Here is a 15147-nt window from a genome sequence, read left to right as displayed (position 1 = left end):
TCATGTCAAACGCGGAACCAGCACCAAAGGAGTTAATAGATAAAGATGTAGTTGTAGAAAAAGTTCTCTCAAATGTAATGAATTATGCAAGTTTTGTCATGGTGAAACATGCAATAACAGTATAAATGCAGGCGTTGATACCAATGAAGATAGTGAATATGAGACACATACAAAAGCTAACGATAAAGACGAAGAAACACCTACTGAAGAAGAAAACGAAGGAAGCTCAACTATTAAAAAAAATATTTTCATCAGTTAAAGTCGATTTAATTTGAAAATAAAAATTTTAAATTGTTATAACTTTTTTATAAACAATTAAAAAAAAAATTTTTTCTCTAGAATTAAAGTTTATAATCATATAAGTAATTTAAAAAAAATTATGAGTTTTTTCAATTTTTCAACAACTTATGATTTTTTAAAGTTCCTGTTATCATCCCCTAGCTTCTAGCTACCCTATCTCAGTTAATTTCAATTTTAGGAAAAAAAGTTATGAGAACATTTTTATGTAAAATTTTACGCTCTACAACTTTTATTCGAAACTTTTTTTTCTTACACTTACCATTTCCTCAAAATTTAAAAAAAAACACTTTTTTTATTTTTTTTTCACCCCTTCTCGGGGGTGAATTTAAAAAAACCTTTCACAGTTCGTTTTTTGATGCTTTAAAGTAACTTATATCGAAAATTCAAGTTTTAACCTCAAAATTCGTATTTCATTGACCATTTTCTTGGACTAATAAGTGAGTTTTTTGAGCTTGTAGAGTAGCCCCTTGTCCCACACACCGTCAAAAGCATTTTTTATATCCAGAAATAGGGCGGCGGATTTCATGTAGTTCAGTTTGGCAGTTTGTACATTTGAAGTTAGTATAGTAAATGGGTGAAGTGTTGAGCAGTGTGTTCTGAAGCCAAACTGGTATTTGGGAATGTGATCTGTGATTGTTTCCAATAGTCTATTTTTAACTATTTTTTCATATAGTTTTCCAATGTTTGGAAGCAGTGTTATTGGCCTGTAATTGTTTAATTTTTTGTGGGTACTATTGGGTTTGTGTATGACTATGATTTCTCCTCTTTTCCATTCTGGTGGGAAATATTGATTATTTTAATTACAATATTTATATAAATATATTTTTATACTAGAAATACATAAATGATTCATCACTCAAGATTCTAGAATTCGAAATATGACAATTAATAATACATTTCACTTTCTCACTCTCCAGTTGATACTTGTAAAGTAACTTGAAATGATGGAATCTTCAAGATTTTAATGAGAATGAACACATTTTTGTATAATTACATTGGGATAAGCAAGTTTCCACTGTCCAACCTGAAACATAAACATAAATAAAAACCAAATTTACTTTGTTTGGAAGATGACTGACCATTTCCACAGGTATTGAATCACAATAGCTTATTTCTAACAGTTTCAGGTTTGGCAATCTGTTTAATGCTGTTTCAATGAATTGACTAGAAATGCCAGTTATACTAAGTAGATCAAGTTGCTCCAATCTAATACAATGTTCTATTAATGGATATAACATTGTGTCTACTAGACCTCTCCAAGCAGATAGAATCAACCTAATTAAAAGTTACCATAAAAATGTTATATTCCATCCTCATTCATTTTTTTACCTTTTCAAACCTTTACATCCAGAAGCCAACTTTTCCAAACACTGTTCTTGTGGGAACACATTGAGGCACCATCCCAAATCAAGATCCTCTAGATGATGGCATTCTCCTAATAAATTGATTCCATATGATGTCAACCCCCTAACCTTCCAACAGCTCAATCCTATGAGCTGTCTGTTATATCTTGAAATAACCTCTATAACATTGTCTAAAACTATTTCTTCACAAAAATCTGAAATATAACAAATTCATTTGAAATTCTAAAGTTCTAATAACACAATATTTAAAACAGCCTTTGATTTCAATATATTTTTTTTTTTCAATTTTTACAATATCCATTCAGATTTATGTATATTTTTTTTGTATTTCAGAATGGATAAACAGTATTTGTAATAATACTCTTACCTAAATTTAAATATCTGAGATTAGGATTTACCTCCAACAATGGAATAAGTAGGTCAGTAGAGATATTGGTAGAATATAAATCCAGTGTTACCAGTTTATTGAGTTTACTCAATGTTTGGTGGTGACAAAAGGCAATTTCAGAAACAAAAACATTTCTTAGTCTCAATTCTGTTGAGCAATTTCCAAATGAGTAAATATGTTTACAGATATCCCTTACTATATTACCTTCAAGTTGTAAGCATGACGAACACAATGCTGCTAAATGACTGCCATTGAAATATGATGCATTTCCAAGTGAAATATGGGATAAATTCTTACATGACTGTTGTAAGAATCTGAAGTAATTATCAATAAGAATTAAGACAAAACTATAATTATCAATTATACAAGGTACTAGTGCAGCTAGAGGAGGTTTTGGGCCAAATAATTAACAATTCAGATTTCAAAGATAGTTTTTCAATGGAAAGAACATTACATCTAATGGATTTTCGTTTATAATTTATCTGCATCGTTTATTGCTTCGATCATCAACTTTAATATAAAAAGAATTACTTAGGTGTTGTTCCTCAAAGATATTCATAAAATTTGAATTTTATTGCCACCAGGTAGTAATCTAGTTGTTGAACAAAGCGATACAAAGAACAATTATTATTTCTTTGCATCAAGTATCATGGTTGCATACGTCCTACAAAAATAATTCCTAAAGCCGAGGAAGTTACCGACGGATGCTGGGATTGCTCGGTCATCAAAAATATGCAATTGTGCTTCTTGAAAAAAGTTCTGAAGCAATAGAAACATCTGGCTTCAAAATTTCCTATTTATATTTCTCAAACATCAATCTGTGTTATCATCCTTCACGTTTTTGATTGATCGAAGTAATTGACTCTTCGACTGATCTCAAAGAATTAATTCATTATACGAGTATGAAATTGATTTAGAAATAGCCGAAGAAATAACCCTCGAATGTGAATTTGAGTTGTGGAAGAAGGAATTATTGGGAATTTCCAATTCAAAACTCTGCGCAATGTTGGTAGTTTCTAATTATTTTGTGCAGTAATTGCCTAACATAACTATAGTATGCAAAATATTCTAGGCACGCTGGAAAAAGCTTATTCTCTGTTGAATCTTTTTTATGATTTTGAATTTGATATTGAGAATGTATAAGGTATCATACGAATATCTTAAAGAAACCGAATATTTGAAATTATTTATTTTTATTTTCTTCAAAATTAACCCAACCTCCGAATTATACAATGAATTTTCCATATTTCAATTTTTTATTAAACAACCTACAGCCAACTCAACACCCCTTACCCCCTGTCATCTAATTTGTTCGATGCTTAGCCACCCCAAAACGAAATTCTGGCTGCGCAATTGATAAAAGTTGTTTCATGAATAATTGAACTGCATGCTTTCAGAGTCATCGTAGACAATACAGATAGTCTCAATCAGTGCAGAAAATTCTCCCAAGTTTAATCATTAATGAGAATCTGTTCTTCATAAAATCTTATAAACTTTGCTATCATTTGTGTTTCAATGATTTAGGAGATAAAATCGACAAACACATAATTTTCCAAGAAAGCAATAATTCTATCTCTTAGCTATTGAACATTGCTTTTGAAATAGGAGTTCTTTTTTTGAAAAACTGTTTTCACTACTGTGATTAAATATTTGACTATTATTTGTTCAAAGTTCAATACGATGCTGCTGAAAAAATCAACTTCACCTCAGGAAGCAATACCCGAAATACCAAAATTTGTGTATTTGGGTAAAACACATGATGAAGATATGCAGCACATTCTTTAAGACTTGTTACTGAGAGATTTAATCATCTAATTGTTGTGCAAAATCAATCAATTCATTAGTAATAGATCAAAAGGTCTGAATTATACTTTATTTTCAAATCTTTGTAGAATGTGGACAGTATTGTCGAAAGGCTTGTTTGGTTGGCATGAAATCGTAGAGGAAAACAAATCAGAGCAATTAATTCAAACAAGAGACAGATAGGGTATTCAATGTAATTTTGTAAAATTGTTTTCGAAAACATTTTGAGTATTGGTCACTTTACTACACTTAATCCTTGAAATTTCCAAAAAAAATCTATAAAGTCGTTGGAGAGTTATACCGTTGAAAGTTTTTGATAAAATACAAGTGGTAAAATAAAGATATCTATGTTATAGGTCAGTATTGTTCCAAATTCAGAAGAAATTTTGTGAAATAGAAGAGGTGACACCTTAACAATAAGATAACTTGACAAGAATTTGGCATCAATAATAGTGAAATCCATATTTTAGCACTTTTGACACCCTTTCTCCAGGATATAGTATTCTGTATCTCATAACTGAAGAACATTGATTGAGACTATCTTAGTTGTCCTGCATTTGCACTGAAAGTATGTAGTTATTCATAAACCACTCTATATGATACTACAAAATTAACTGTTTTTATCTTTTTTGAAGATTACTTAATAATTTATCTAGAATACTAAACAAGATTTATTCATTGCAATTTAAGCAAAATATCTTGTTTCTAGAGAGAATATTGAAACTTACTGATGCAATTTCCTTGGAAAACTTTCATCATCTTTTCCACACCAAGAAAGATCTAATTTTTTTAAAAATTTACTTCTTTTTTCTAAGTAATCAAATATTGTACTATCTATTATGTTCCAATAACTCTAAAAAAAGTTTAATATAAAAGTAAAAGGAAAAATTCTTGAAAACACATTATTCACCTTGAAACTGATGTTCTGGTATAAATGTGGATCATTTGCCAAATGATTCCATTGAGAACTAACACAAGCACATTTTGACAAAGATTTCAAATCTAAGAATTTGAATATATGCATTATTACTTCATACTGAAACAGAATTATTTGATGGCATTGAAATTAAAGATGCTTTTAGAATTATAGATTCATACCACCAAGTGTTCATATTTATTTTATGATTCATTAGATAACAAGATTTATAATAACATATTCACTTAACTTGAAAAAATTATTCAAAATGCTGAAATTTTTTTCAACTCATTTGTGATGAATTAAAACAAATGGCAAATATCATTTTTCGAACTATGCAATTTTATATAGGAGAAATCCTTAGAATATAGATAGAAGGAATGAAAAGTAAACATTTGTGTTTGATCCTGAATATAAGAGAGATGGAAGTTTAGTGTCGCCAATTACAATCGAGCTAGCCGATTGTGTGTGCGAGCCGTAGGCTTGGAAAATCCTGATTTTATTGTTGAATGCGTTATCAGGAATCCTTTTTACATAACTTCACAATAGCTAAATCATTAAACTGAAATAAAACATTGACCCTTTTGAAACACGAAAGAATATTTATGAATAAATCACATTGTAAACTATTTTTGAGAATCAATTGATAATTTCGAAATTAATCAAATTATGTTACACTTCTGCTATAGTGTCCTGTCAGACAAGGAGTGAAGAATGTTTTCAACAAAACAAATGAATCAGTTACGAGGCGATTTCCATTCCTCTTATGTTCTAAGGAGAAATCACCTATTGAAAACAAAGTTGGCAGGAAGGAAGAAATTACTATTTGAAAATAGGTAATATTTCTGAATAATTAAATGGTGGGTTACCCCACATTAATACTCACTGGGAGATCATCAAAATAATGTTTATGTTCTCTCTTTTCTATGTCTTCATTTGGGGTAGTAACTATTTTAGACATATTTAAAGCACTCAAACATTTTAAATGGAACCCAGATCCTGGTCCAGATAAACCAATCAATAAAATTGCATCAAAACAAGTGTGGTGATCAAGTTTTGAACAATTCAAATCTAAACGAATTGTATCTATCAGGCAATTCACTTTAAATATATCTGGTTGAAATTTTCTAGCCTGAGGTGGACATTCTTGAGGTTCTCCCTCCCACATTAAAACCCATTTTTGTTTCATTTGTCTGCCCCATATACGAACAATGGAACCAGGATTGTAGGTTTCATATATGAAAAGTCTTGTTGGAATAACAGCATAGTCGAAACTAAAAAGAAATTGATAACCCAAATTATATTTCGACTTCTCCTTCATTAAGAGATGAGAACGGCCAAAAAAATTACCGCACTGTAACAAAATCTTCGACACCTAAGGGATCATCATCGGCTTGTCTGTATGATCTTTGCCAATTTACTTCACATAATTTCCACCAATTACCATATTGACGCTGAAAAATTAAATTTCTTAATTTTAAGAACCGTCACATAACTCTTCATTTTACCAATGAGTAAGTCTCTGCGAAATCCCCATAATCGGGATACCTTGAACATTTGCCAATAAAATTTCCAGGATCATAGGATACATGATTGAAAAGACTGTATCTAGTAGTTACTTCAAGTACCCTACTTGCAAATTGCTCCAATGTTACATACATTTGGGCTTGCATTATAAACAGTCAAATTCATTTGTGTTTTTTCTCTGCAATATTATCATAATAGATAAACAAGAATGTTGTCCTATACTCAATATTTATGACATGTGACCCTTAACCCAAAACAATTCAAAATTGACATTTAAACTTCAAACTACTGCCATAGACATAGAATTTTGATATTAGGTCTATGAATATGTTATTTTATGTCTATGACTTCAGCCGATGATTTAGTATTATCAATTCTGTGGTGTTAGCTATGATTTAATCTCAGAGTAATAAACATACATGTTTGAAAAATGGGTCGATTTTGTTGCGATTCAGCAGCGATTCGCAGATGGAAATTCGGTCCATGAGGTTTTTTGCGTTAACTTTTTTGGTATACCTATACATCGAGCTTCTTCTTGAGACCAGCATTATGCAAATGGTGTTCTAAACAGTTTTTTGTGCAATCTTTAACTCTTGGGCAATCGAAATAGGATTTGGCAATGCCCATGATTTCATCGACATTTTCGACAATTGGCCTTCCAGTGCGAGGTGCAAATTCAACATCGAAACTACCGGAACGGAATCGACGAAACAAAAATTGCGCGTCATCAGCTATCAGAGTATCAGGACCCTAAACACTATTTACTTTTTCAGTCGCTTGTCTTGTATTTTCACCTTTATCAAAAAAAGCGTATTTTCTCTTTGCTAGTGTCCATCTTGAACGCATGCTCAAACTAAACTGAGTCAACTAATCACAAAACTGTCACAAGAAATTTTGTAGAACGAAATCCCATCTTTCTAACGCCATCTAGTGAAACCCAACCGGACTTATACAACGCGTGATACAGAACTCAATCCATCTATCGGAAAAAAAATGGATTCCTTTTTTCTACACCTACGACAATAGAAACATATTTCTCTCCAATAAGAAATAAAACAACCAAATATAAAAATACAAATGATCACATATTAAAAACTAAATAATACATTTCAGTCTCTTTTCTTCTTATTTTGACTAGCGTATCTTTCAATAAAATTACATTTCAATATTCAGTCTGCTGTAAATGGATCTGTGTATATGCATTAATGCCAATCCATTTAACCTGTCTTCAACCATTTTAGATCTTATCCAATCTTTCAGCCTTTTGAGTGTCCACCCGTATTTTCGGCAATTTAGGATACATTTTTATATTGAACCCCTCCCCCCCCCCTTTGAATCCGCCCTTGGATGGAAATTACAGTCATAGCTTTCTACACAAAGAGAAATGAATAGAATAGTTACAACTCAGTGGTAAAATGAATAAGCGTGATTGTGGCGCCCTTATGGGCAGGGTATGCAACTAACGATGCCGATTCTACGCATTTGGTGCCTCAAATCATAATTCGAAACAATTTTCAAATTTGAATGAAAACCTACACTGAAAATTCTGAAGAACTGTAATATCAATTACAGTTTGTTCGATATTTCACTGAGGTTTTGCATCCAAGTAAATTTTTACCTCAGTAATAATATTCAACGAAAATTGAAATTCTTTCATTGCACATAATAGTTTTACAAATTGATATTTGTGAACAGAAATTAATTAAATAATTGAATCAAATTAGATATATCGCATTGTTAACTTAACTATTAGAGAAAAAAAAATTAATTTGAAGATTGATAATAAAATAATAATCTCTGTGATTACTGACAAAAAAAAACCAGAAAATCGAAGGGTTGATTTAGAATTGGAATCTTCAATTCTTTAGCAGAACTCCTAAGTAAGCCGTTCGAAACCTGAAACAAAGTAAAAAATCAATGGTGATCCTGGAGAGATTTTCATTGAAAGTGTGATAATAATAAAACAATATGAATTGAAAATATGGCTCTGTTTTCTTCAATTAAGACAACTGCTTTCTTTAATATTTACTAATATAACAAAATTTCTCTCTTTATTTTAATTGACTCTCTCCCTTGATATTAATTTGATATAAAAAAGTGCTTGTTCGTGGTTAAACCCCTGTAATATATATTCGCACAATTTGGGATGCAACATGAATAATGTTATGATGACATGCTGATCAATTAAGACAAAAGGTGCTTTATATTTATATGAATATTACCATACTTATAACTTATACGAAAAAACTAGAAGATAACAAAATTGAACCTGCAAAAACTAAGAATCAAGACTGAACTGAAACACAAAAGAGAGGTTGGAATTTACGCCAAAAATATTTTTCAGTAGAAAAGGATGAAATATGTTCTTGTGTGAAATAGCGATACATTAGTTCCAAACCTTGCTCCTCGGGTCGCTAGCATCAACATTTCAAATGACTCTACGCAGTCGTTAGTCTTCTCCTTTTTTTGTCTATGCTTCTACATTTCCTCAGCTGTGATGCAGTATTCTGTTGGGACTATACAGGGTCATCTCAAAAAATAAAATCGATTTCAAGGAACTTGAAATAAATGATATTAATGAAAAGATGACGATCAAAAAATTTTGGTCTGCCCTAATTTTCTCCTTGTTCCTTGAATATTGCTATTCGAAGAATGGTAGAACGCATTATCTATTCAACTACATTCACTCTAGTTATTTGGTCTATTTATATCTTCCCTCAGGGTCTGAACGAAATATAGTCTAGGTTTATTTCGAACTGAATTAACTCGCTTTTTATCAAAATGTCTCGATTTAATTTGGATTCGGATTATGCTACAAGATGTAGTGAAAAAACATTACAGACTGTCGATGAAGGGTTTTTCTTGAGGTTTGCCGATAATCTAGCAGAAATAGCTGGTAAATTTTGGATAGAAAAATGCTTCGGTAAGATGAAGAACGACAAGGATAAATTCGGGATTTTGTACAAACATGAGCCGGTAAGTAGGTTTTTTATTCGAACTAATTTACAGAATTGTAGGAACTTTGCATCTATTCGATAAAATATTAAACTTTTTTACTACGAATATAATGTACTGGGTGATTATAAGAAAAAATCAAGAAAAGCATTGACCTGGCATCAGGAATTTTTGAGCGTTGACTTATTCATGAGCCTATTGCAATCTTGGACATTACTACTGTAGATTTACTCACCTAAATATATGTGAGATGTTATTCAACATGGCGTAATTGTTGCCAATAATTTTTATTCTTGGAAGGAGTTCTGTTGATACGATTCTCTTGATATTCTGCAACAATATTCTTCTATGACTGAGAAAATTTGCACGAAGCTTGGATCTATTATTCTAAAAAATTCATCCCGATCGCATGTATAGGTTATAAAATGAAATAAAATTTTCACAAATATTTCAATGTTTACAATAATTGTTTCGCGAACACTGTGGTTGCTTCAGGTTATATTTAGATTGAAATATTTTTTGTAAAAATTAAAATATTTGTGGAAAAAGCTGTTTTATTTGATAATAAATTTCCATCAAGTGAGGACTGAATCCATTGAATATTCGATTGCAATTTGTTTTCACGAAAACATAGTTATTTTTTTCCGATGTTTTTCTTGAATTTTTATATTTCCGATAAAATCGTCAGCTTCAAATTTTTTTGTGTGGTTTTTACAATTTGAGTGTTCGTGTTGATCAGACTATCTGATTGAATATGGCGATCTCCATTGAAACTGAAAATTCATTTCGAATTTGATTCAGGAAGTTGAAAAATTATGTGAAACAGCAGAGTTTGTAGAACAAAGTTTATTTTAGGCCAATCTCGACGAAAGTTCTGAAAGATAATATAAATTGATGAATACTAAGTCTGCCACTTATTATATCAGTGTAACAGGGAACAGACAAAAGCGGAAAAACAGACGAGCATTTATCAAATTTACTGAAAAATTGAATGAAACCTATATAATGAAGTTTTTTTCCAAATGCAGTACAAGGCAGTAATTATTTGCAAACGATACGGGATATTTGAGCAAAATATTGCAATAATGAAGTGAATCAAGCTTTTCCAAGATATCATCTTTTTGTGCATAGGCCACCTACTAAAGCACTCAATGAATTGTAATTGATTTTCTCTATTTCAGTATCGTAATGAGTCCATTACAGTTCTAAAAACAGTGCTGTAATGAACTCATTTCAGCATCGTTTTCAGATATATTTTTCGTGTGGTTGCCTATGCTGACTTCCAATCCTATCAAATTTCGACAAACGTCAATAATTGTCAATATAATATAATTTGGGGATATAGTGAGATAATTTGCTACATTATTTGCAAATTCTCTCAATTCTGGTAGTGTTAAATCGATTTCGTCAGACATAATTCACGAATTTAATGGGTAATTGTAAATTATGTCTAAATTCGAAACACACGATTCATATTGAAATTCCGTAATCTGTCAATTTTCGTAACAGTCACACCAACTGCCAAGATACAATAAAAAAGTCATTAGGATATATAATCTGAATTTTTCATTGAATTTCGACAATATTCCACGAAACTTGACTGAAATAGAGAAAATATCGTCTAATACTCGTTGCAGAAGGCAATTCCAACACTCGTGCGTTCCAAAACTCGCTCCTTCGTCGCTCGTTTTCGAATTTCGCATTCGTGTTGGAATAGGAGCCCATTCTGCAACTTGTTTTAGAATATACTATTGTTTGAAATTTTATGATGTGGAATTTGACATTTCTTCAAGTGAGTTTTTAATATTTGTTAAATTTTTTGAATAAAAATAAATAATTATACGGTTGGTTTACACAATTTGAGTGTTCCAGTTGATCAGACGATTCGATAGGTATACCATTGAAATTGAATAATTCAGTATCCATTGATACTGAAAATTTATTTCAAATTTGTATCACGGAGTTGAAAGATTATATAAAGCAGCAGAATTTGTTAGAAAAGGTTTTTGTAGAATCAATCATGGTGAAAGTTCTGAAATGTAGGGAGAAAGAATATGGATTGATAATAATAGGACATTCTAGTGGATTAGAATTTTTCTTTCTGGTGAAAAATTAAAATTTGTGAGAGATGTATACTACTACTTAGCAATAAGACAAAAATAACTCTATTGTTAACTCTTAAGATTTTGTGACTTATCATAAAACAGGCGAATTGAAAATATAAAAATGACAAGTCTCAAAAGTTCAGGTAAAAACAAGCATGGTCTGATCAGTATATGACTTTCTGAAGAGAAAGTTATATACGGTTTCAGTAACCGTATAAAGTTTTTTTTTTCGCCTCCCACTCCTTAGTTACAGCTCACTAAAAATGGCGCCTAAAAAGTTGTTTTAATTTGTGAAAATTTATTTTCGTTACATTCATTTGATATTTGTACCAGTTCTCAATAAAAATAACTTATTGACATCCACCTATTGGATAAATTCACAACCCAGGCGTATTATTGGTGATCTCAGTTCAAAAGAACGGGCCTTGTTCCAACTCATATTGACTTTAGTTCAACTGATCGGCGATTTCTAGTGACATTTGTATTGTATCTTGGCAGTTGGTGTGACTGTTACGAAAATTGACAGATGACGAAATATGAATTTGAAACATACGTTTCGAATTTTGAAATAATTTATAATTACCTACGCATTAAATTCGTGAATTATGTCTGCCGGAATTAATTTAACAACAGAATTGAGAGAAATTGCGTATAATGCCGCAAAACATTCCACTTAATTTAAATCATATTATATTGATAATTGATGTGTTGAATTTTGATAGGATTGGAAGTCTGTGACAACCACAAAACGAAAAATATAACTTAAAACAATGCTGTAATGAGTTCATCACAACACTGTTTTTAGAACTATAATGAACTCATTACGATACTGAAATAAAAAGAATAACTTCTTTGCTTGTCGTATAAAACTTGGTTAGGTTAGGATAATATAAACGTTGTCATGAACATATAGAGGATCCTGAAAAAATTGCAAGAACCACAAATTTCACTCCAAGAGAAGAAAATGTGTTGTTAAGTTTGGTGAAGAAATATAAGGAATTAATCGAAACTAAGAAAACAGAAAATAACACTAACAAAATAAAAGTTGATTCCACTTTGTAAAATGATCTGAGCGTTCTCTATACGTCTGTATCAATCTCGGATTTTGTATGTTATCAATTAGCTCCAAAAAATCTTCATCTTCAGTTAATTCTCCCAAAAAATCCATTCTGTAAATATATAAAATATGACTAACTTTTGAGTAAAATACCAAGAATGTCAAAATAGTAATTTACGTAACAAGTCCGGAAAATAGGGTTTTTTTTTGGACGAAAAGACAAAATTCCAGGACGAGCGTAAGCGAGTCCTGGAAGTCTGTGAGTCCAAAAAAACCATTTTCGGGCGTGTTGCGTACAATATTTTTTCGGCAACCATGTAAAATAACACTATCGCTGCTGCTTTCCATATTTTATTGTGATCGCGATCAAAAAACATGCAAATTTTTGACAACTAATTTCATATGAACTGTCAGCCGTTATCTCGGTTGCTATGGATTCTATGATTCTTTTCCGGCCTAGTCCGGGAAGTACGTACTTTCCGGACTAGGCCGGGAAATGCTACTTTCTCAGAGAAAAAGCGTTCCAGAAGTGAGCACTTCCCGGACGGTTGCCGAAAAAATATATAAATGTCAATAAAATGAAGGATCAAGCTAAGATGTATCTTAGATCAAGCCACATATTACGGATAAATTATTATCCGTAATCTGTCGATCAACTTTGAACCGACAAGTACTGCGTTCGGTATATGCCCACCGGTGCGGAGCGTGCGGTGTAGGTAAGGTGTAAACGGTTTATAGGTCACGTGACCACGGAGCAATAGGTGCGTTCTTGATTTGCCGAACGAGGACGGAGCTAACGAAGCTGATATCGAAGAATTTTTGAATGTGTTTAGTGAAAAGAAAAAAAGCATTTGTCTCCTCGTGATATCAGGATGTATTCTACATAATGTGTTCATCTTGAAAGTGTTGAAATGAGATAATCCTGAGGATATTGTTAATGAACCACTTAATGAAAAGGTTTGAAATTTAGTAGACATCGAAAATATGTATCATCAATCAGGGAACCAATTAAAAGAGAGTAAAAGGAATTTTATAATATATTCTTTGAAAATGGATGGAAGATTTCTTCGCTGAGATACAATTATGTACTTCGTAAAATAAACCTTTATTTTAAATAATAATATTATTTAATAGTAATATTTGTTTCCTGAATGCCTTTAACATATACAAACATGAAAAAAACTCTAAATATATATTGTATAATAAGCTTATAATTTTTCTCTCTATATGTCAGCACTTTCTTCCAGATTAATTTAACTAACACCTTTTTCAACAAATTCTGCTGCTTCACATGATTTTTCATTTTCTTGATACAAAGTTGTATTATATTTTCGATATCAATGGAGATAGCCATATTCAATGTTATGTCAGATAGTCTGATCAACTCGAACAACCAAATTAAATAAACCACACTAGAAGATATTTTCAATAAGTTATTGAATTCTATGGTTCTTGCTTGTTTTCTACTCACGTGTCCTCACTATGAATAGGTCAGACGTTCACCAAAGCCAAATTATATACAATATGGACACACCATTTAGAAAGCGATGTTGTTTTTCAGATACCGCACATACCCAATGACAGAAGAAAGATTACTGAATCCTTATCAGTATAATGACTTTCTCTTCGTAATACGATATACTGATAAGAACATGTTTGATTCTACCTGAACTTTCGAGACCTATCATGTTTGAATTTGGAATTCGCTTGTTTATTGATATGACACAGAAAGCATGAGGAATATTATAGAGAGAAGGATGACTTCAACAATCGATTTATTTTTATCTTATTGATAAACTATAATTGAATATACAGGCGATTAAACAAAATCTTGATCAAATGGAATTTTCGTTTCTGGAAAAAAAATCTGAATTTCTTAGAGTTGCACGCTATATCGAAACGTTCCATGTAAGCTTATTTATGTTATTGGTGTGAATCGACTTTTCCAAGTATGATTCACTTCAAATAAAAGCTCAGGAAAATAGAATATGATGGACATGAAAATTTTCAAAATTATTTGATATTCGAAAAATTGAAGATGTTCAAAAAAAATCCAATCATTCGTTTCATTCCCTTGTGTTTATTGAATTTATCATTTTTGTATAATGAGTATATACTTCATACCTTATGAATTATTTCACCAAATAGAAAGTAAACACCTAAACATAAAAATAATTATTTAATTATGATCCCAAAAAATTATAAAATATATTTAAGAATAATTTAAAATATAACAATTCTCATATAATGTTTTATTGAAAAAAAAACAATTAAAATTAATTAAGTGCTCGTTTAGGTAGCCTAGGCACGAAATAATGACATCTTGGAAAAGCTGGATTCACTTCATTATTGCAATATTTAGCTAAAATATCCCGTGTCGTTTGCAAATCATTGCTGCCTTGAACTGCCTTCTGAAGAAAATATTTCATCACATAAGCTTTATCTAATTTTTCTGTCAATTCTTTTGTCTTAATTTGATCCATTCTCGTATTTTTTGCCGCTTGTTTCGTTTCTTCTGTGACACAAATGTCATTATTGTTAGTCCTAGTATTTATCAATTCATAATTTTTCTCTCTATATGTGAGCACTTTCTTCCAGATTTATTTAACTAACACCTTTTTCAACAAATTCTGCTGCTTCACATGATTTTTCATTTTCTTGATACAAAGTTGTATTATATTTTCGATATCAATGGAGATAGCCATATTCAATGTTATGTCAGATAGTCTGAT

At 31.0% G+C, this 15147-nt stretch overlaps 2 protein-coding genes across 2 annotated transcripts in view; one reads left to right on the top strand and one right to left on the bottom strand.

Moving 5' to 3' along the window:
* Positions 1–1100: 1100 nt before the first annotated feature.
* Positions 1101–6595, bottom strand: LOC123682125 (F-box/LRR-repeat protein 4). Its single transcript, XM_045620535.1, has 10 exons — positions 6280–6595; positions 6122–6225; positions 5658–6045; positions 4766–4891; positions 4584–4708; positions 2257–2366; positions 2032–2199; positions 1630–1858; positions 1380–1575; positions 1101–1324 (listed from the first exon to the last, which is right to left on the bottom strand). Exons 1-10 carry the CDS (start codon positions 6442–6444, stop codon positions 1262–1264), a joined length of 1674 nt encoding a protein of 557 aa, XP_045476491.1. The 5' UTR covers positions 6445–6595; the 3' UTR covers positions 1101–1261.
* A 2399-nt stretch (positions 6596–8994) lies between these two features.
* LOC123683475 (SET and MYND domain-containing protein 4-like) overlaps positions 8995–15147 on the top strand; it is a 424959-nt gene continuing 418806 nt past the window's right edge. Inside the window, exon 1 of the mRNA XM_045622551.1 lies at positions 8995–9274. Coding sequence (XP_045478507.1) covers positions 9080–9274 — 195 coding nt within the window. The 5' untranslated portion in view covers positions 8995–9079. The remainder of the gene's footprint in view (positions 9275–15147) is intronic.

The sequence above is a fragment of the Harmonia axyridis genome, chromosome 6 (genome assembly GCF_914767665.1).
Source record: "Harmonia axyridis chromosome 6, icHarAxyr1.1, whole genome shotgun sequence".
Classification (NCBI taxonomy): Eukaryota; Metazoa; Arthropoda; class Insecta; order Coleoptera; family Coccinellidae; genus Harmonia; species Harmonia axyridis.
This window is presented reverse-complemented; position numbering and strand designations above follow the sequence as displayed.